Source organism: Hoplias malabaricus, chromosome X2 (assembly GCF_029633855.1).
Source record: "Hoplias malabaricus isolate fHopMal1 chromosome X2, fHopMal1.hap1, whole genome shotgun sequence".
In the NCBI taxonomy this organism is placed as follows: Eukaryota; Metazoa; Chordata; class Actinopteri; order Characiformes; family Erythrinidae; genus Hoplias; species Hoplias malabaricus.
This window is the reverse complement of record NC_089819.1, coordinates 14,866,274-14,890,345: the sequence shown is the minus strand read 5'-3', so window position 1 is coordinate 14,890,345 and position 24,072 is coordinate 14,866,274. Positions and strand designations below refer to the sequence as shown.

General features: G+C 38.0%; 1 protein-coding gene across 1 annotated transcript in view; it reads left to right on the top strand.

The window, feature by feature from the left end:
* LOC136676729 (voltage-dependent N-type calcium channel subunit alpha-1B-like) overlaps positions 1-24,072 on the top strand; it is a 129,412-nt gene that overhangs the window by 48,316 nt on the left and 57,024 nt on the right. The window contains exons 7-10 of the mRNA XM_066653922.1: positions 8,393-8,496; positions 16,548-16,663; positions 20,819-20,908; positions 23,089-23,172. Coding sequence (XP_066510019.1) covers positions 8,393-8,496; positions 16,548-16,663; positions 20,819-20,908; positions 23,089-23,172 — 394 coding nt within the window. The remainder of the gene's footprint in view (positions 1-8,392; positions 8,497-16,547; positions 16,664-20,818; positions 20,909-23,088; positions 23,173-24,072) is intronic.

The following is a 24,072-nucleotide window of genomic DNA, read 5'->3' as shown; positions in this document are numbered from 1 at the left end:
CCATTGATTAGTGAGGTGTTAATAGTTAATATCTTAGAAAGACCAGATTACCAAGGTAAACTGTGTAGTTATGTAATAGAAAAGCAAGTAGCATTAGCCCGACTTTTCTCACAGGCACATTTTATTCTTTCTCCTTCTGTGATCTGGCCTCTCCTGAAAGTGTTGTGGTACGGGCTGGTGCTGCAGGCCGCTGGGGAGCAGAATGAAGAAGAATGGGATGTAGAGCAGCGGGGAGGAAGCTTTAATGGGGGATGAATGCTCTGCACAATGCCAGCCAGACCTTGGCTCTTCAGCAGATAATTTGCTTAACTTGTAAACTAGAACTTTTGGTCAGTGAAGAAAAAAGAGGAGCAGCTTTCCCTCCCTTGTTTTATGCTCTCATTTTCAAAGACGCTGTGTGGAGAAGATGAGCTGTGGCTTTCGGCTGACTTTAACGGTACCCAGGTGCTTTCACGCTCATTTAGCTGGCACCTGCAAGACGAAAGATTCAATAAAGGCTAGACAAGCCGTGTAATAATGACAGGGGTCTTCCATTATATTAGATCTCATACAGGCAGAAAAAAAATGTAGTTTGCTGAAAGAGATACAGAAACAAAGTCTTGTTATCTGGTTATCTTTGCTAAACCCTACAGTTTTATTTATTTATTTTTTGTTTGTTTGTTTGTTTGTTTTTTATACCATTTTTTGACAGTGAAGCCAATATTTCTTATTCCCAGCCCTTTCTATTTTTCTTACTTTTTTATTTTTAGGTACAAAATAATCCATCACAATTTTATATTTGAGAAGGTTTAGTCACAGGTTGGGAAACAGAAATAATCATGTTCCTGAGACATCCCTGTAGTGAGGATGTTTTAACATGATTGTCTGCCTAAATTATTCCTCTGGTTCGGCTTGAAGTTTGATAAAATAGTTCTCCTAGTCTGAAAGTGTGAGATCAGTGAGAGATTTTTCCATGCCACAGCAAAGCCAAGGCTGGATCCCAAAAGCCTTCCTACGTCCTCCATAGGGCACACTCTTGGTCATGTAGTTAGCTGTATGTTGAAAATAATTTTTATCCAGCTATAAGGTTTATGCTTTCCTGTTAAAGTAGTGTCTAATTACTGTCTGAGTGTAGTATTATGACTTTTGTTAGCTGTGATTCCTATGTAGGAAGTATTGCCGAGTTCCTCTCCTGACTGACACAAACAAACAGAGCTCTTGATTACAAATATTGATGTGGATAAATGGGTCAATGATCCATACTTATATTATAAATGAGGATTAACCGTGTTGAGTAAAAAACAATAAAACAAATTTAATTTAAATATGACAGTTTTTATTTGACTTATGTAGGTCCCCACTATAGTGGCTGCTCTACACTGTGATGTCAGCTGCTACCCATGGATACACTGGTCAGCCATTACTACCACCTTCTTTTTACACTCACAGTCCACTGACTCTATACATACACTTTATGTATGATCCACCTGTACGATCAGAACACACACTAATACTACCATCATGTCAGGGTCACTGCAGTGCTGAGAATAGCCTACCACCCAAATCATACCTGCTCTGTAGTGGCCTCTATCAAGCTCAGGGTGAGATTGGGCTAACAACGTATACAGAGCAACAGGAGGACTATAGACTTTAATTGTAGAACTACAAAGTGCACCTGTATGGTCAGTGGAAATGATAAAAATGACAGTGAGTGGACAAACAAGGAGGTAGATGAAATGTTATGGCTGATTGGTGTAAACAGCCTATAATAACTATGCACCCTCCACATTTTTTAATGTTAGAAATCAGGGGGGGGGGCCCTGTTTTCTAAGTGTGAAAACCTAGGCCTCCTTCAGTGATAGCCCAGCCCTTGCAGCAAAACCTCAACCATAGTCTGCAAGCTTAGGCCAGCTGAGGTAGCCATTACATCAGTTACCCAATAAAGACGGTGTCTCCATAATAAGTGCTAATGGGAGGTAATAGGCATAAATGCAAAGCATATGATGCCTGGAGTAACACAATGGCAATAGCAAAACAAATCTACAGTCACATTCAGCAAGTGCTGGCATCTAGCTTGAATGGTATTTCTGTGTAGAAATCTGTGTTTTATGTTCAGTAGGACAATAAAGCTCATCATAACAGTGAATAAAATCTATGATTATGTCTGGATAGTAGAGTGACTCAATCATCTGGAGACATGCAGAAGCAGCAGAGGTTTATGATGAGTGCTTGAAACAGGCTTGCTGCTGATCTCAGTGTCTCTCTCTTCTCGGCTTTATTTCTGGCTTTGCTCATCGATTTTTAGCATGCTCAGACAGAAACACACACACACTAACACGCACACACATACACACAATAGATAGAAAGAGAAGAATTCTGCATATGGTCTTCCTCTCTTGTGTAAAATAATTCCCAAGCAGAACAGAGTTAGTAAACATAGGTGAACTGTTTACATTGCTGCCCTCCCGCAGGTCAGAGAACTGAAAAGTGGTCACATAAGTGAAATCCCATTGAGATATATGCTGCTTTACTGGTGGAGATTAAGAGATAGTTACTTCTAAATCCACATAAAAGGATAAAAAACTTGGAAATGGCCAATTCCTTGACACTTTATTACCAAGAAAAATGTCTATATGATTGAAGCACATCCTAACGTTTTTCTAGTATAACATTTGTGTGAGAATTGTTGTATCAATAAAAATTCATTAGTTTTTACATAACATACATGGTAGAATGCCATATTTCTTGACATGCCTTTAAAACTAGTAAAAGTAATTGAACTCTGACTGGCAGTACTTTATTTTACTTATTTCTAAACTTGTTCTTTGTGAAATAATAAGTGTTTTGAATATGTTGTGGATATATTGTAAATTAACATTTTTTAACATCACATGAACACTAAATTCAAACTAGGGTGTTCTGGAAGTACAACAATCCTGTATTGATCCTGTATTGGCGCAGCAGGTAGTGTCGCAGTCACACAGCTTCAGGGGCCTGGAGGTTGTGGGTTCGATTCCCGCTCCGGGTGACTGTCTGTGAGGAGTTGGTGTGTTCTCCCTGTGTCCACGTGGGTTTCCTCCGGGTGCTCCGGTTTCCTCCCACAGTCCAAAAACACACGTTGCAGATGGATTGGCGACTCGAAAGTGTCCGTAGGTGTGAGTAAATGTGTGACTGTGTGTGTTGCCCTGTGAAGGACTGGCGCCCCCTCCAGGGTGTATTCCCGCCTTGTGCCCAATGATTCCAGGTAGGCTCTGGACCCCCCGCGACCCTAAATTGGATAAGCGGTTACAGATAATGGATGGATGGATGTAGAGGAGTGAATGTCATAAAAACACTTTGCATGTTGTTCTGATAAATCTGATGTTAATCATAATATGGTAATAATATTTTTTGTGTACAGTATTGTTCAATATACACATTGTCTTCTGTATACATAGGCACATACGGTTATTAATACTGTTTAAAATGATTTATCTTCTGAATAAATGTAGTGCTTGTATAACATTATATATAAGTATGTTAAATATAAAAGCATAAATACAGTAAAAGTAAATAGATTTATGTTGTGAGCTAGTGTGAAAAACAAAGTTTGTTTCCAGATGTTCTCTTTGATCTTAAGGATTTGTTAAGTCAATGGCGCTTGATTTAATGCAATGAAGTATGTATCAACCCATAAAACTAGATATTGGATGATAACTTCAGATAATGTTGGACTACCACAAGGAGAGATTTGGAAAGGATTAAACCAACACTTTTACACATAGTATATCAATACTGATGTTTTAATGTTTTTTTTTTTCATTCTAATATTTGTGGTTCTAAGCAAATTAACTCTTACTGCTCAGATAAATAGCTTTATGAATCAAATTTTAATAGGTACCTAAAACATTTGCACTGTACTATAAGGCCCACTTCCAAGGACATCATGTGGAAAACAAAAATCATACAAGTGGATTCTGCAGTAAAGTCCTTCAAAGGCTAATCTCACTATTGACATAATTCACAAGAACAGAAAAGACGCATAACCATCTAAAAAAGATTATTAATTGTTCTGAGAGGCTGTACCTACAGTATGACCTCAGAATTGTCATCCTCTCCAGCTTGAGGACTCTGCTTTAACTCATTGACATTTCCATCTGAGATTCATCATGGGGAATTTTGACTGTGTTTCTAACCTTCTCTCAGGGGTGTGGGAGTTATACTGCAATTCAAGGTGATTCTTCATGCAAGTGCCTCCCATAATGAATCACAGTAGTCAGAAGTAGATAAAACATTGCTTGGTCCAACTGAAGTGTTAGAGAGGAGTCTAGAGTAAGAGATGTGTATCTTGGTTCAATAGAAAGCATAAAAATAAATAATAACTCTGCAATTAAATATATGTATCTCCCAAAATAACTTTACAGGAGGAGGAAAAAACCTTCTTAACTTTCAGTGGAAGTGAATGTAAAAAAGATTTTATTCCTAGTAATTTTGGAGCATTTCTATTGGTCCATTTATCATAATGTTTTACCACAACGTGAAGGACAGCTGCTGTGTTCAAAAGTACTATGTATTATGTGTATAATTATAAATGTATTAAACCAAAAAAACGACAAAATTGTAGATACATGTTTTAAATTGGACAACATTGATATAAGTCTTAAAATCTCTTACTTTTATTTGCATACTGTTTTATTCCTCCATGTCCCCCATTATATTTGTGTTGGCCCATGTAGCAAAACAACTCTTGCAACATTTCCAGCATATTCAAACATCTTACAGTTATTTACTTGCCTTTCATATGTATAGGGGTATAAAGCCTCTAAAAATTGGGCTCTAGAGCACTGGAATCGTGTTCTCTGGAGAGATGTCTCTCCTTCCAAACCTTTGGAATAAGACTGAGTGGTTTTTGTGAACTAATCATGAAACATCACTACCTAACCTCATTAATTCTCCTGTGGCAGTGTTCCAGCTTCTAGTCCATTTCAAAAGAGCAGAAGTTGTACTTGAAGCAAAGGGGAAAGTGGATATATTTAAATGTGTTTTGTTTGTGATGTCATAAATTGTTTCATTTGATACATTCCAGATATGAACTAAACATGGCCTGGGGTCAGTGATACATTTTAACAACATTAACATGCTAAATCATGGTCTTCTATTATAAAAAATGGAACATTGTCCTTTTCCATTGTATTGACTCTTTAAGATTAATATCTAAATAATAAGTTCAGGGTTTAAGGGTTAATGGAGTAATGGAGCCAACCGATGGTGCTGCGCTAAAGTAAATACATGTCTTTATCTTGTGATGGAAGTAGAAGAGAGCTGTAAGTGTTGATGACTAATCTGGAGCTCAGGAATGCTTGAGCTGAGGTCTGCACTCAGCACTTCTTCAAGCTCCATGACACCCAAGAGAGCAGAAATAGAGGAGGAGTCTGGGGTCCAATACGACTCCTGGCAAGAGAGCAGTTATCTGCCTGAGGCCTTGAAAACATCTTTCTTCTTTAGTTAGACCCTTTAGATCTGTACGGTTTAATGTTTTGCTGTCTAATATTTTTTGCTTCGCTGCACTGGTCTTGATTGGTTCCGCATTTCACTCCTTTCCACTATTTGTGGCTGCAGAATTTTGCTTCTCTGTCACTTTTCTACTGCCATGGCAGGATTCACTTGGAAATAGTTTTTTCTACCATGTCCCATAAAACTGAAATATCTTGATGAGAATGGGCCAAAAAAGGCAATCAGCAACCTTTCATTATTTTTGATTGATCATACCCCAGATTTAAATCAAGCAGCTTTAGGAACCCACAGTGACAGAAGCATTTTCACCAGAGTTTTTTTTTTTTTTTGATTTGCACTTGTCTAATATGATTTAATGTCAACAAAAAATATTCCCAGCATTTTGCAGTGTATGGATTGTCTTTTTGCCTATGATTCAGATGCAGGACATTTCAATTACACTGAGCAGTAATAAGTGACAATGTATTATCTCACATCTCTTGCCATATTAAAGGGTATTTCTGAAAGAGAACAGGAGAGATGGAGCAGACTACTTTGCTACTCTTTGGCACTTTTATATCAAATATACAGTTTCAGAAAGAATGCACAAATTACAGCAGAAACGTTTTTTTTTTTTTTGCGGGGGTGGGTTGGGGTGGAGGCTGTCCTAGACTGGTTGCCATAGAAACTGAAGGATGTGGGGATGTTAGAAATGCTGTTTGTTAATGTGTTTATATCTGCTGATTCAGCAGTGTCCTAAGTCCCATCGTGATTCTGCAGAAGAAGCAGACGCTACACAAAATCAGCCGCCAGCAATAATTCACAAGGCTCACATCATTCTGTTTGCTTTCTGAGTGCCTGTGCTCTCCATATTCCATATCCAACATTTTTGTGTTAATTATTCATTCATTAATGTATTATTATTTGGGTTTTGTTCCCTGAGCCGCTTTATGTTTATGACACATATCTGACATCATCTACCGGAAAAGACCATTGTTCATTTTCACTTTCCAAACTCTCGCTTAATAGACTTCCTTGATATCTAAATTAAGATTGTTAAAGTTCATGTAGATGACCTCTGTTCTGATTGGCTGTGTAAAAAATCAGCCCCTCATTACAGTACGAATAGACATACAAGTTTGTGTCAAAGTTGAATAAGTGAAGATACGTAGACAGACAGACATACTGATAGATAGATCAATCAATCTTCTACAGAATGTCCAGCATCTTGGCGCATATTCCCAGGAGCTGCAATATCCTGGTTTTCAGTTGGACTAAAAAGGCCATGGAACCAGACTGAGTCTCTATACTACAAGATACTTTGTAATGTAGTAGAGCTGTGGCTTCAAAATTAGCTCCTTTGTTTTTAAGTATAAGACCATTGAGATCAAACCACTTTTTACATTTTGGTGACACTGTCTATGTACATGTTTTTCTACCCTCAGCAATGCCACTAAGTATCCTTCCCTCAATAATGCCACTAAGAATCAAGTTGCTGATGCAAAGTTGCTGATGTAGTGGTTCAGCACACTGGTAACACTGTCATTAGTGTACAAGCCGAATAGCAGTGGAGAAGTGGGCCCTCCCTGTGGAGCACTGCAACTACAGGTGCATCTCAATAAATTAGAATTTAAAAAAGATAATTTATTTCAGTAATTCAGTTCAAAAAGTTAAATTCACATATATATTCATTACAAACAGAGTGATCTATTTCAAGCATTTACTTGTGTTGATGATTATGGCTCACAGCCAATGAAAACCCAAAAGTCACTTGATAAAATTTTCTTCAAAAGTTATTTGCATCTCTCAGAACAATGGCAGGGGCCAGTGCAGCCAAATTCTCATAGAGGATGAAATGGTCTTAACCCTATTTCCAATAGTTCAAGGTCATTGTTGCAAATTTCATCCCTCAATCTGTATTGGACACACCATCGTTGTTTTATGTAAATACAGGTTTCTCCTCTTTTAACAACCACATAAACATTTCAAACAACACACAAGATTGCAAGGAGCAAGCATGTACGTCACCAGCTGAGCAGCGCCCCTCTATGTAATCAGATTTTTTTTTTTTTTTGTGAACTCAATATGGATTATTTTGGCAACTTATTTGGTGTATTGCAACTGTACATTCAAAAACAGCAACTGGTAAAAACGTTACAGTTTTAGTTCTAGTTCAATTACTACTTGCTCAAGGGTCATCGTTTTCATGGTTAATGGCATATTTGATTTAGATGGTGACGGCATGGTGGCGCAGCAGGTAGTGTCGCAGTCACACAGCTCCAGGGACCTGGAGGTTGTGGGTTTGATTCCTGCTCCGGGTGACTGTCTGTGATAAGTTGGTGTGTTCTCCCTGTGTCTGCATGGGTTTCCTCCGGGTGCTCCGGTGTCCTCCCACAGTCCAAAAACACATGTTGGTAGGTGGATTGGCGACTTAAAAGTGTCCGTAGGTGTGAGTGAATGTGTGTGTCTGTCTTGCTCTGTGAAGGACTGGTGCCACCTCCAGGGTGTACTCCTGCCTTGCACCCAATGATTCCAGGTAGGCTCTGGACCCACCACGACCCTGAACTGGATAAGCACTTACATGAATGAATGAATGATTTTGATGGCTGAAAAACACAATTCCAAGTTTCTGGTACCAGATGTTTTTATACTTTCTGCATTACAAATTGCCTTAGTTTTCATATAAGGGCTGGTATATAAAGATTATTTAAAACTTTTCATATTATGGGACCTTTAATAGAGTGTGCTTATGACGGTTATTGCTGCTAAATCAAATAGCTGCTGTCGTAAGATGCACTAAAGGAATCATCACTATTATTGAGCGATTGATGAACGCTGAAGCGAGAGAAAAGCTGACATTTGACTGCCACTAAGTGATCATATGTTTTTAATGTTTTCCTCTCTCTCTCTCTCTCTCTCTCTCTCTCTCTCTCTCCTGCAGGCTAATGATGCCTCAGGAAACACCTGGAACTGGCTGTACTTCATCCCCCTCATCATCATCGGCTCCTTCTTCATGCTCAACTTGGTTCTGGGAGTGCTGTCAGGGTGAGTGTTCTCTGCATGAAACACCCACAAACTCTGAGAGGATGTACTGCTAGGTAAACATTTCACTACCCACACAGCCTATGGCACATACAGTTGAAATGATGGTTTGCTAAATTGCACGTACATTTTTTGTCATTTTATATTAATTAATAAAAGTGCAATTATTTGTGACAAATGTAACGTTTATATTTACAATATTAACCGTCACTCTTATCCAGTGGCTTAGAGTTTCCAGTGGATTACAGAGGTTAATGACGCATTGAGAGAGTCTTGAGCAAATCCTATTGGAATACTGTGTTCCTGCCGGGAATCAAATCCTAGCCTACCCTTCGGAGGGCAGTGGGTTTACTGAATATACTAAACGAGGCCACATTTCTTTCTCTCATACATCTGACTCAACTCATAAAATGCCTGATGATTAGTTAGTTGAAGAGTTTGGAAACTCTGCATGGCTGTGACTGAATCACGCTTTTAAAATAATTGTTTAAAATAATGCTCTAAAAAATATTAACTGACAAACGCACAAAAAGAAGAGAGAAACTTAATTGTATTTTGTATTTATAAACACATTTATAATTTGATGACTCACTCTGAGTCAATGTGGTCATTTAAAGTCAACTGTGAGCCTTAAGAGAACTGCAGATGTTCTACATTTGGACCGCATTTCAGCCATATTTTCATTGCAGTCTGGGTTTTGTTCAGTTCCAGTTACCAGTTTACTTGTTGATTTTTTAATATTTTTAGATTCCGATGTATGTTGAATATTCGATAAATTTTCATTTTCAACTTGTTTGGAGTGTGCTACAGGAATCAAATTCTAAATGTGTTCACAATTACCAAATAAATTCAACTTGTTCAGTGAAAACACTGAAAATAATTTTTGTGCTTTTTCAGTTAAAAAACCTCTTCATGATTACGAACAAATCACAGATTCTGGTTTTTACTGCATTTTATATGCATATATGTTTTTAATATTGGATATAGGGGTGGCATGGTGGTGCAGCAGGTATTGTCGCAGTCACACAGCTCCAGAGACATGTCTGTGAGGAGTTGGTGTGTTCTCCCTGTGTCCGCATGGGTTTCCTCCGGGTGCTCCGGTTTCCTTCCACAGTCCAAAAACATACGTTGGTAGGTGGATTGGCGACTCAAAAGTGACCGTAGGTGTGAGTGTGTGTGTAATATATTTAAATTATTTTCAGCATGTGGCGAAGGTTGCCTACACATATACATTTATGCATTGTGGGGTTCCTGGATGACATTAGGATGCAGCATTGAGCTCACAGTGGAGCCAGACAAATAATAATAATCTAAAATGATTTAAAGAATACAGCCAATAGGATTGAACAGTTTGTATTTGCTCTTGTTTGTGTGGGAAGAGCTTTCTATTAGAGCATTTGAAATGTCATAAAGCACATTACATGCTATAGATTTAAAGATACATTTACCTGTAGCCCATGCATATCTAGTGCAGTTATGTGTTAAGTGCTATATGGACTGGCATGAAAATTGGATTAGGCAGCTGTTATGCCAATGCACTGTTCGTTACAATTAGATTTGCCTTCCTTAAGATGTGATGTACCTGTTCATCATGGAGGAATAACACAAAGACCTATACACCCATACTGTCACATTCATCTCTCTCTCTCTCTCTCTCTCTCTCTCTCTCTCTCTTTCTCTCTCTCTCTCTCCCTCCCTCCCCCACCTCACTTATTCTCTCTCACACAAACACACCCAGGTTTAATGGAGCTTGCAGGATGAGTGCAGTGGTACTGTAGCTGGTAGGGGAGCTGAATTTATGACTTCTCGGAAAGCAAATCTAATTTCCAGCTCTTTCACCAAACAGCTTCTCTGCTCTTTTCTCTGGTGTCACTGTGGCACAGAGCATCTCTAATTCAGCCTTCAGCCTTCAGAGAGACTCCAGAACCTGAGTGTGACCCACCAGGTTCCTCTCTGTTATTTTTTTCTAACTTTTTTTCTTTCTTTCTTCCTTGCTTTTCCCTCTCTCTGTCTCTCTCTCTCTCTCTCTCTCTCTCTCTCTCTCTCTCTCTCTTTCTTTCTCTCTCTGAAATCTATATCTCCTCTTTCTGATTCTGTTTCTAAAACTCCCGCACCCTTTTTCTGAGTATTACTGTACACTGTATTTTTCTTTCTTTCTATCTGCTGCATCAGCATCCCTCTCTTTCTGTCTCTCTCTCTCTCTCCTGCTCCTCTGTGCTACCCGCACACACACACACACACACACACACACACAAACACCTTCCTGTGCCTACTTAACGACCGTGCAGAATGCAGATACACTTTTTCTCTGTTCACTCTGTAAGTCTCAACACTTCCTCTCTCTGATTTGTCCTTCGAGTGGAGTTAATGGTCTCCTCTAGTCTCTCAGTGTGAAATCCCTTCACTTAAAGCAGCTTCTCCAGCTCAAGGTGAAAGAGCACCTCTCAAAGACGATCCATTTCACTGACACCATTTCCATAAAAGAACAGTTCTTGCCCTCCTCTGATGAGACCTGGTCACAACAAGACTCTCCTTATGTGGTGGGTTGTTACAATGGCTGCATATAGTGACACCATGTGTGAAAGCAAGCTGTGTCTATTCGTGGTGTGAAAATATAGCTGTTCGTACATGGGAGAACTCCTCTGAACATGTTGAGTATACAATCCTCAGTGACCAAACCTTTATGGCACCTTTTCATGTCAAGTAGATGCCAAGATTTCAGCAGGAGTTTAAGAGGTAGTTGTGTGTATGTTAGATGTGAAAAACAATTAATTCCAACAGCACAATAAAACATTCTACCCATGCTATTTATTTCTTTCTCCTTCAATGTTATAACCCTGCTGTGCCATAGTTTCTTAGTCACGGCTTGCTTAACATTACAGTTAACCCTTACTAATGGGGCTTTTCCACTGCATGGTACCTACACTACTCAACTACACTTGGATGTACTTGCTGTTTGGTACCTGGTTGCGTGGTTTGTGTGGTGCTTCCAATACTATGACTTACCCCTGAAATGTAGCAGATGATGTCTAAAAACACAGTCTCTAATGGGAACTCCTGGGTTCAGAAACAGCAGCTGTGGTATCAGTAAGATTAAGTGCCGTTTACTCATTGTGTATTTGCGTCTCTGCTGCAGCTTGGAGATTTTACAAACATAAACGTGTATTTTATCAAGATTGACATTTCTTTTTGGCCAATCAGTGCTCTGCAAGCTTTACACGTCACCCTATTTGGCTTGCTTGGAAACACAAATGAAAAAGTAGTAAAACGTATCTGATACCAGGTACCAACTTTGCCCAGGAAAAATAACAAAATCTGGGTAGAGTTGTATAGGTAACATGCATTGGAAAAGTGGCATAAGAATTAACTTAATCTTATACACAACAGAAAACAGATAACTCACTCTTCCTTATCCCAAGAATCAGACTGAGCTGAACCTGAATTTTTACAGACGCTCAAATATCAGAACTGGTCAGAATGCACAATACAAATCATTCATACATTTGTCTTCTGCTACTGCTCTTTCCTTGTCAGGGTTGTGGTTTGTCCAGAGCATACACTGAATCATTGGCTGCAAGGCAGTAACACACCCTGGACAGGGCTATAGTCCATCACAGGGCATCAAACGTTCACTCCTGTAAACAAATTCACATACTCACCGTCACTCACATTCACACCTTTGGACAATTGCACACGGCCAATTCACCTACGAACATGTTTTTGGATTGTGTGCAGGAATAGGAGCACACAGACAAAACCCATGCATATACAAGGCAAACACACCCAATTCCTCTGAGAGTGACCTGAAGCAAGAACTGATTACAGGGTCTCCAGAAACTTTGAGAGTCTGGAGCTGTGTGGCTCTGACACTATCGGTTTCACTGCGGTGTTTCACCTGTTTTTATATTCATTCATTCATTCATTATCCGTAACCGCTTATCCAGTTCAGGGTTGCGGTGGGTCCAGAACCTACCTGGAATCATTGGGCGCAAGGAGGGAATACACCCTGGAGGGGGCGCCAGTCCTTCACAGGGCAGGTAGTATCAGAATGAGTGTGTGAGCAAGTGAACCTGATTAAAGGTTGAGGAAAGCTGCATTTCTGGAGGATGTAGGCTTCTAAGTGTGTCACAAAGTATGAATATAAAAGGCGAATTTTGAAACGGAATGTTTGTATTGATGCGGAATTTAGAAATATTTCCTACTTTTTCAAGATGACTCATATCACAACTTCCTGGTCATATGATGCTTACAATGTTACACAATAACAATGTTACACACTTTATGAAAAATTAGACCTTATATCAGAGACTTAAAAAAAAACAAAGACAGTAAATCTTCACATAAATCAGGTTGTTGTAGTGCTCAGAGCTTTTACTTAGAATTGAAAATAAAGTAGCCACAGCTGTTTTCTGGACAACTGTACACTGAATTGTACATTGAGTGCTTTACTAAAAAACTTTGTCCTTGGAGGTGAATGCTCACCATGTACCCAGTGTGGTTCAATTTTTTAAACCTTGTATGCAATTCATATAGATGATCTGGGAGAAAAGCATTATCTGAAAACAGTAGAATGGAGCCATGGAGCCGTTACGTTCAGTATTTGCTTAGTTCAAAGCAATGTGTAAGGCACTTTGTGTTTGGAGACTTCCAGTTGTTCTTTGTCTTTTGCTACTCCCACAATGTGTGTTTGTGTGTGAGTTAGAGAGAGAGACTCTAGGAGGTCACTGTTGTCTCTGACGTGTTCAAAGGTAAAGGCCAGGCTAAGGCCACATGGAGAGAGAGAGAGAGAGAGAGAGAGAGAGAGAGAGAGAGAGAGAGAGAGAGAGAGAGAGCTTCCACACCTTAAACAGGAATGGGACGACATTTCGGATGCATACACCATAGTCACATTGCAGCACCTGTGATATGCAAAGAGAGAGAGAGAGACAAATAGAGAGACGCACACAGTGAGTCCGACTAAGTAAAGATCTGAAGCTGCCGTGCTAAGTGGCTAAGACCACACTGGCTTTTATTTACATAGATATATACAGCTTCATGTACAACCTTTTTGCTGCTTGACACAAAAGGATAATTCACACTGTTCACATTTTCCATGACAGAGCAGGTTATATCTGCACAGTATCATTTTTTCGACTCCAATCTTGGATACACTGAGTTTGTTGGTGGTTGCTGTGAGTGACGCACAGCTGTGCACTGTAACTGCATTTTAATTTTCATTTAAAAATATTAAATATAAATAAATATAATAATTAAATATATTAAAGTTTTTTTTTATTAATGTTCTGTTATAACCATGAGTACAGAGATGTAGCTTCTTGGAATCGCCCATATCTTTTGTAGGCACCCCCCATTTAGGCTAAGAAACATTCATTATTAATATCATGTCATGCTTTATCATTGAATTGAGGAAAATTCTCTCCCAATATCATGCAGGTCTCATTTACACTGATCAATCATAACATTATGACCACCTCCTTGTTTCTACACTCACTGTCCATTCTCTGAGACTCACTGACCACACACTTTGGTGTATTTGACTCTCTGTATACTTTATTCCCCTCCTTTCACACTGTTCTGCAATGGCCAGGACCACCACCACCGAGCAGGTATGATTTGGGTGGTGGATCATTCTCAGCGCTGTAGTAACACTGACATGGTGGTGATGTTGTGCTGGTAGGAGTGGCTCAGACACAGTAGTGTTGCTGGAATTTTAAAACACTGTGTCCACTTACTGTCCACTGTGGTGCCAATGCTGGTACTGTACGCTGCTTCTTGATCAGAGCCAGTGTTCTACAGGTACTAATAATACTGGTGCTCATGAAAGTTTATGATCCTAAAGCTAGCCATCTGGCATCTGTCCTTGCATTAGCCTGTCATCAGGAAAACACACACACACACACACACACACACACTCACACAGAGCCCACCAAGTATTTGCCCAAAATTGAGAACACTATGCATTCAATATTTTTGTCTTGAGAAAATTTTATTGTACTGTATTGTACTGCTTCGTAAAAATAAAAAAAGTACACCAGCTTGGAATCTGTGTTCCCAAGCATGTGTGGGTGTGTGAATCAATACAGCTGTGAAAGTGTATGTTTGTGAATACAGCTAAGGGATTCCTCACTAGCATTTCACATACACACACACACACACACACACATAGAGAGAGAGAGAGAGAGAGAGAGAGAGAGAGAGAGAGAGAGAGAGACAGACAGACAGACAGACAGACAGAGAGTCACAGTCCCAGCCCCAGTGCCACTGCATTGCAGGAAGGTGGGGTGTGTGTTATGTTGTTGCTGAGTGAAGGAAACACCAATCAGAGAGTAGCTCTCTGCAGTGTGGAGGCAGATCACTCAGACTGGGGGAAATCCTTCAGCTGCCGAATGGAGTTTTCTCTTTCTGTCTGTTGTCTTTATTTTCTCTTCTTTCTCTCCCTGCTCCCTCTTCAAGACTTCATTCTTTCTTTTTTTTTTTCTTACTTGTTCACTGTCTCATTTTTTTCTATTTGCTTTTCATTTACTTACCCCTTCCTTCCTTCTCTCTCTCTCTCTCTCTCTCTCTCTCTTTCTCTCTCTCTCTGTCTGTCTCTTTGTCTCGCTCTCTAAGCTGCTGGTTGGAGATAATGGAAAGTGAGGGAAGCTCTGTGGGTGGAAGGAAAAATAAATAAGATCATGTTCTCTGGCTCAATAACTTCATTGGGGAGTACACAGTCAATCTCTGTTTTTCAGTCTGTACTGCCTCCTTCAGCATTTCTCTTTTCCTTTGTTTTTAACTGACCACAGACACTCCCTGGCCACTTTGGTCACCTGTCAGGCACCAGTGGCAGCTTGTCTAGTTTTAATTGGCTTCATAACAGATGGCCTGGTCATGTGGCTGTGTTAAATGATATTTTCATTTTCACTCTTTTTCTATTTATTTATACATAAAGGGAAGAATGAGCTAATGCATATGCTGAAGAGTATGTGTGTGTGTATATATATATATATATATATATATATATATATGTACTTGTAGATGGATGAAATATATATTATAGATATATGAAATTATTAAAATAATTTAATTTATCTATAATATATATTTCATTTATCTACAGTACGTTAATGAAGTTAGGCCTTAATGTTGGGTGATGGATCACAGATGTCAATTTATGTCATCCCCAATATATTATATTAAGCTTTTAATCATGCAAGAGAATGCAGTTCCACTGTTCCACAGCCCAACGCTGTGGAGCTTTATACTCCTCTAGCCCACACTTGTTATTGGGATTTGCATGTCTTTAGCATTATTAAGGATTCAACTCATAATCTGCAAACAGGAGGGCATAGTCTTAGACACTAGTAACCTGGCTGTAATTTTTAGAATCAGAAAAAAATTATATAAAAATTAAGATGAGAGAGAGAGAGAATAAATGCATTCTCTTGCTGGCAGATAGTGAAATAGGACTTTGAGAGATTAATACAATAGCTCCAACTTTCCCAAGAGTATACAGTACTCTGGTTTTTGAAGAAGATAATCCTCCATTTTGTTTTACTCTCGTATTCTCTGCATTTTCCACACAGGAGTTTTATAAAGTCTCCACATTTACAGTGTTTTTTTTTCTTTTGAAAGTTTTAGTGTCTTTATTGGCTAGTCACGACACGTACACTGGTGAAATGTAGAAGTCCTTTGTGTCTGAATACCGTAAAACACAATGTACACAGAAATGAAGAACAATTCAAAAAAGACACAGGGCATCACACTCACTCACAGATTCGCTCATAAATTTTTGAATAACCATCTACCAGCGTGTTTTTGGATTCTCAGAGGAAATCCATGCAGACTTGGAGAAAACACACCAAATTTGTCGGTGATAGTAACCTGGGGCAGGTTTGAACCCACAATCCCAGAACCAGGAGCTGTGGCCGCAGCCTTAAGTGATGCATCGCTGTGCTGCAAATTTAGAAAAATGAAAAAAATGTAAGCAAAAACAAGTAAATGAGCAAATGTATTGTCTGTGTGTGTGTGTGTGTGTGTGTGTGTGTGTGTGTGTGCATGTATTGTGTGTACAGAGAGTTTGCTAAGGAACGTGAAAGGGTTGAAAAGAGACAGGAGTTCCTGAAACTACGCAGACAGCAGCAGATTGAGAGAGAACTCACAGGATACCTCGAGTGGATCTGTAAAGCAGGTATGCCTCTTACACAAATACACCCACATACCCACACTGCATATTTTCACTTAGAGAATCAACACAACACTGCCCACATTTCCATGTGACTACATAAAATATACATTTTGTTCATTTTTCTGTACAGCTGCCAAACTGTTGCAATAAGCCTTAGTTTGCTTCTCCTAAACTGGACTTTTGTTTACTTTTTCATTTTGATGTGGTCTTTCTGATGATGCTTTCATGAAGGAAAATGTTAGGATTTAGTGAGAAGAAGCAGTTTTTAGCATGTTTCCAGAAGATATGAGCCTCTGTAGTTCAGTGACACTATCAAACAGCTCCATGGCAACAACGCAGCCTTTGGTTTTTATCAGCAGGTGCTCTGTGGCTGCTGCCTTCAACCAACAGGCAGCGATGCCTCTTTCATGAGGTCCACCTCTGAGAACAGTCAAATGAGCATGTTCATATTACAATACACATTAGAACTTGGACACAATAGCCTAAGGTATATAAACATTGTGGAAAAAACCCACTTTGGTGATGTCTTGATGAGATTGCCTTGAAGGCTTCTGAACAAGGAAAACTGTGAAGATGGAATATATTCAAATGACTGTGCATTACAAAAATATGAGAGCTCATTTACCTTTTCAGTTTATCATCTTCAGCAGATACTAACTGCAATAGTTACACCCTCAGAAGAACTTTATTATATTATGTATTATATTACACTATATTAATTGTAGATTTTAGGTTGCATTGATTTCATATGCTCCATTTCTTCTCCAGTACTATTGTACTATAATATTTTATTATTATATTGTATAAGTTTTATAATGAAAGCTTACAAATATTCACCAGTCCTTCTGGATAAGTGAATGTAATGTACCTTTAGGGAACACACTGTCGTATCTTTAAAGGTGCGTGTACACTGTACGTTTAATAACAATAGTGTACCTGTACTGTACCTTTATCCTAACAGTGTAGTATTACTATTAACTGAATGAAAATGTTTGCTAGTTAAACACATTAATATGGAAGTGTTCCCTCATGTTCAACTGCAAAAGTGTCCAATTTTCTGGAATGGCTTAGAACATTTTCAAACACTGTTAGCTGAGCTGTTGTTTTTACATTACAGTAAGATCACTTTTGGTCTATATCCGCTATTTCAGGGTAACATTTTGGAAAATCACTTGCTGTAAAGGTGCTAGTGCTACATGGAAATCACTGGACAGAGTTTATTTAAAAGAGGGATTTGTTTTGAAATCAGTTTATTTCTGTTGATGGCTTGAGACATTCTGCTTTATATTGATTCATCTATGAAAGCAAGATGTTTTTGAAAGCCTTGTTATCTTTTAATTCTACACTTGATCTCATAAATATCAATGTACATTTTGTTCTGTGAGTATCTTTCGTAGGTGTGAAAAAAGCAGATTTGTATAGTTCTTCAATGTCTGTTCTGGAGACCACACGTTCAAATGCCCCAAATAAAAAGCTTGATTCACAATTGGCCTAACAGTTAATAAGCCATTTCTCAGCATGGAGCATCCTCCTGCCTATTGTTTCTCAATAGCCCACAGTTCTGTTCTCTGAAGACTTAATTGACTCACAGGAGTGATTTCCCAGCCTCCCTTGGCTGCGGTGACTGAGCTTTGATTTTTAGATTGAATGAGGTCACGTTCCAGTAAACGGCTTGAATGTGGTATACAGTATGTGGTGTGTTCACATATCCTAATCAACAAACAATCCCAAACCTGTCCTGCCATTTCTAAACAATACTGTTGTAAATATACAGTAGCAATATTTTAAAGATATTCAGTTTGCAAAATGACACAGAGTGAATAAAGAAAAATATGATTTATGGAGGAAATGAGACTCATAAGAGCCACGCAAGGGCTGCGAGATCACCAACACTGTCACAGTAATATAAACAGTTTTGTCTTTTCTTAGAACTAAACTTTAGCTTCAAACCTAAAGAAGAATATGTCTTTGTCCATTCTTCCACCATTAATTAACACTAGGGTTTAAAAGAATGGGTATTCTTCAGAGTTATGATTAAGAAAAGGAAATAGATGAAAATGAACCAAAACAAAGAAAGAAAACATTTAAACTTAAAGAAAATAAAGAAATCCATTACTTGTTACTGTCCTATTCAAATATAATGACATTATTACATATTAAACAATCAAGAATATTTATCTTCGTTTATATTCATTAATATTTCCACTCTGAATTAATACAAAAAATAAATAAATAAGTGGTAAAAGTGGCCAAAAAGTTTAACAACACTGTACACAACAATGTCTTGTTAATGCAAAACCTCCAAATCCAGGGTGTGTAGATTCAGCTAAATCTTTCATCTCCTCTCAGTGGACTCCAGTTTTGCTTGCTTGGCCTTTCTTAAGAATGGCTTCCCGCCAAACACGTCCTTCCAGTAGAGCTTAAATGCCTGCAATTTGCTGATTAAAATGACAGGGTGTGTGGTCTGGAGTAACATTTTTCCAGGAGCTCTCGATTGATAGATACCGGTCTGCTCAACTGAGTGGAATACATCAGTAACTCTTCCTGTGAATACCGTATACATGAAATGTCTAAGGTGTTATATGCTACACTTTTTTCTTTACATACCATTTGACATAAACTTGTATGGTTACATAGAGGTAGTTATAATTAAATACAAAACACTTCGTGAAACGTGTGTATGAATAAAAAAAAGTTTCATAATATTACATTATTCTAACATGCAGGTTAGGTTCTTATGAACACAATATAATGCTTTATGGAAGCTGAAGCACATACTAGCAATAAAAACTAGAATCTATAATTTGTTATGTCACAGAACACGTGGATTTTATTTTGTAAAGATGAACACATTTTGAAGTGCAAATGGATTTGCACTGCTGTGTGGTGGCAGTGGCCTGATTCTTCACTTCATAATGTACCTTTAGAGACAGATCTGTCATGCTAGTCAAGCACATGCTCTCTGTGTCTGCAAAGTCACGTTGTTGTAGCACATATAAAATGAGGCATGTCTGTTTCTGAATCACTGACTACCCAGGATAAGACATCATTTGATGGCAGCATATATCTCTCTAAAAACCTAGCGTGTTTCTCCATATCAACAGAAGCGTCTCATATATGCAAGTCACCCATGCCATGGTCACTGATGCAACCCAATATCATGACAGATGTGGGCTTTTGCACCTCTCAGTCTATATGGTCTCTTTCATCATTAGCATGGAAAATGCAACATACATTTTTTTTAAAACAGGCTGAAACATGGAATCCTCTAACCACAGCACAGGTTTCTACTGTCTTTTGGACCAGATGAGATGAGTTTGGTCCCAGAGAATCAGTGATTCCACAAAGAATTGATCCGTGGCTTTCTCCTTGTATAATAAAGTTTCAGGTTGCATTTCCTGATGTAGTGGTTGAAAGTGTTATGGGACAAGTATTTTCCAAAGTGCTTCCAAACCCATTTGACTGTGTTTATCACAAAAAGATGACAGTTTGGTATGTCATACTGTCTAAGGGCTCAAAGATCATGCATTTCAAAGTGTGGCCCTACACAGACAGACATTTCTCTAGGTTATTCAATATTTAAAATATTATGTACAGTAGATCGTGAAATATTTTTAAATCTTGCACTGAACAGTAAAAATGTTTTTAAATTGTTTGACATTCAAGTGGTGAGACATTCAAACCTGAGCCTTTTGTGAAAGCTCACGTTTCCTCGATCATGATACAGGTTACCTGCTTATTATTGAATGTTTTTAGATTTTTATATTATTCATTTATATTTCCCCTGTCCTCTAAACCTCTTTGTATTTTTCAGTGAAACACTGGTTTTTATTTTTCTTACATTTGCAGTAAAAAGAAAATCACCAAGAGAGCTGACACATCACAAATGTGTTTTTTAATGCATTTTACAAAATGTTTCAACTTTTCTAGATATGGGTTTGTGTATTGTACTAATATACTGATTTATTATAGTGTTACCAATTTCATGCACTTATTGAATGTGTTTTCCTACTCTCTCTGTGTGTGTGTGTGTGTGTCTGTGTGTGCGTGTGCGTGTGTGTTTGTCTGTGTCTGTGTGTGTGTGTTTGTCTGTGTCTTTGTGTGTGTGTGTTTGTCTGTGTGTGTTTGTGTGTGTTTGTGTTGTTTTCTGTCTATCAGAGGAAGTAATGCTAGCTGAGGAGGATAAAAATGCAGAAGAGAAGTCTCCACTGGATGGAGCTTGGTACAAGAGGAAATGCAACAACCCAGGTGGGAATATTTTAGAATATCCACTTCTAGGATCCATATCCTACACTGATATTTTATATTATTTTTACCTCGATTGTCACTGTTATTTGCCATTCTGCAATTCCTTTGGAGTCAACAAAGTGCCACCTATGCATCCATCCATCCATGCATCCATCCAACCATCTTTCTGTTTTTGTTATGGTGTCTATGAGACCGATAATATATATATATATATAGAATCGATTGGCTGTCATATATTATACCTCATTACCCAAACATTCCATGATGAAACATTCCTTATTATTGGAGTGCAAATATTGGTGTCTTACACTCCTTTAGGTTGAATAGGTTGTTATATGTGTATGTATTGTTTTTTGTGACATCAATTTCCTGCATATTTGTTTCCAATGTATTTGACGATTGTATTCAGGGGTTGATGATTTTGAAACTAGTGTTCCTATACATTACAATATTTTGTTTAGAAAAGTAAAATAATAATAATAATAATAATAATAACCCTAAGGGCATGACTACATGCATAAACAGTTAGTGACTTAATTGTACTGAATCCCACATAATGTTTACTGCATAAAACTGGAATATATGAATGAATAAATGAATAAAATGAATGAAAAATCACTTTTATATTAAGTCATTTTTCATTAGACTACATTACATCTTCTAAACCTGTCCACTATAGTCCAGTCTATACCATTTGATTGCAATATACTAAGTGTATTACAGCTGTTTAATTACAGGGCACTTCTGAATGACAAAGTACAAAGTGTTTTGGTTGCAACATTATATTTTGTTTATATGAGTATTTTGTTTATTGAGTACCTCATATATATGAATGGCTTGACATATATATGGCATAAATATAAGTGACTTGACACAAGGAATGCGACAGTTGTAGCCCATGTCCTGGATACGTCTGTGTGTGGTGGCTCTTGAAGCATTGACTCCAGCAGCAGTCCACTCCTTGTGAATCTCCCCCAAAGTTTTGAATGGCCTTTTCTTAACCATACTTTCAAGACTGCAGTTATCCCCACTGCTTGTGCACCTTTTTCTGCCGCACATTTTCCTTCCATTCAACTTTCCATTAATATGCTTGGATACAGCAAGAGGGTGTCAATGACTGACTGGACATCTGTCAAGTCAGCAGTCCTCGCCATGATTGTGCAGCCTACTGAACCAGACTAAGGGACCATTCATCAACACTAAAATAAATAAACGCTTGAATTAGATTACTCTGTTTGTAATGAATCTATGTAATATATGAGTTTCACTTTTTGAATTGAATTACTGAAAAAAACATTAACTTTTTGATGATATTCTAATTTATTGAGATGAACCTGTACCAGAGGTCATACCTTCAGCTCATGATTAGCTTCACTTTAAGAATATCTTGTTCTATGATTGTGTATTTTAAATCATATGCTTAATGTGTTGTGAAATTGGAGTAGGGTGTTTATCAGGTTAACAGTGGATGTGCGCTGAAGTGCTCTTAGTCTGATGACTCAGCTTTTACTGCATAAGTGCCACCACCTGCATTAGGTGTGTGTGTCTGTGTCTCTGTCTGTGTGTGTGTGTGTGTGTGTGTTAGTAGTCTCATGCTGGTGTCTATATTCTCACATTCTGTGCAGATTCTGTGCTTTCTTTGTTTGCATAGTTTATATATGCATCGTAGGTCATCATTCATAAAGACAGATGACGTGGACTTAATTTCTGACAGCTGACATAAACCTACACTGATGGAGCAGGAAGCAATTTTACCACCATAAAGTAGCACAGTATTTCTATAAGGGATTATTTATATTTTTGTGTAAAGTACAAATCGCATGAAATGGTGATGAAATCAGCGTGCTTTGTTGTCCTTTGGTCAGTGGGTCCCCCAGATGGGGAAAACATCATTTTTGATACATCCAGGCCACTAGGTGCTGGCTTAATTAATTAAAAAGGAGATCATGGTTAAACGACTGACTCATAGTTTAAAATTTACAATGTTCTATGTTAAAATATTGTAGATCAAATTTAATCCTAGGAAATCATATGGCCACTGCTGTCTTTGGAATTCCCCTTTTTAAATGTTTGTCTTTTTTCATGAATGGCATATGTAGATTTAAAGTAGTATAATGTACTACATTGTTTCTCTTCATTGTTAATTAATTTCAGGATCTGTGTCTGTGTCATTTTTTCAGTGTTAAAAAGATCCAAAAAGAGCAAAAATGACCTCATCAATGCAGAAGAAGGGGAAGACCACTTCACAGACATCTCATCAGTGGGTAAGTCCATGATTCACATTCTCAAGACATGCTAGAGCATTTTGTTACAGAACACCCACATTTATATGAACTGTGGGATTGCGCAGTTATCATGTACTTTTTAAGATTCTGCAGAAAATGACTACAAAACCTAGCTCTTTGAGAGGTAATGAGAGAGGATTTTTGGTGTTGGTCTAATAGGATGATGAAATGTGGAACAACGTCTCAATGCCATCTTGTATCATCAGCAGAATTAGTGTTGAAGATGAAAGAAAAGTTATGATATATTTTTGTATTGGTTGATATTTTATAAAAAAAATTAAGCCTTTTTTTCTCATCAGAGCACAGAAGTATATTCGGATTATGCTTCCACATTTATTTGGACAGCTGATCTGGAATTTTAACAACATGCACAAAAGTTGGCAAAAAAGCCAGTGTCTTTATTTGATTTGCTTTAATTAAAATGCAGCATAGGTCAAGAGTTTTCTACACTGATCGTTGCATACTGGTAACAGAGGACTATGTGACTGCACTTTTTTAATTCATTTATATAATATATATGACATATAATTTAAAAGACACATGTCTTTCCATCTTTTATATAAAACCATCTTGATTTTGCCTCTCTTTCAGTGGTGTAGACAAAAACTGACTGGGGGGGGGGGCACAATTATTCTTTCTAAAATAATCAACAAATGCACATTTGCGCAGAGGAATAGATTTCATCACTGGTTTCAGTTTTTATCAGCGCCAGCACATTGAGATTGTTGCCGGGACTGGGGGACTAGTCTGCTTATTAAGGACTCCTACATTTGTAATGTCTCATATAGAGATACTTCTTCTAAATATCATCTACATTTTCAATATCACGTTGAACTCTGCAGGGCATCACAGCTGATTAAACACTGTGTTTAATATAGA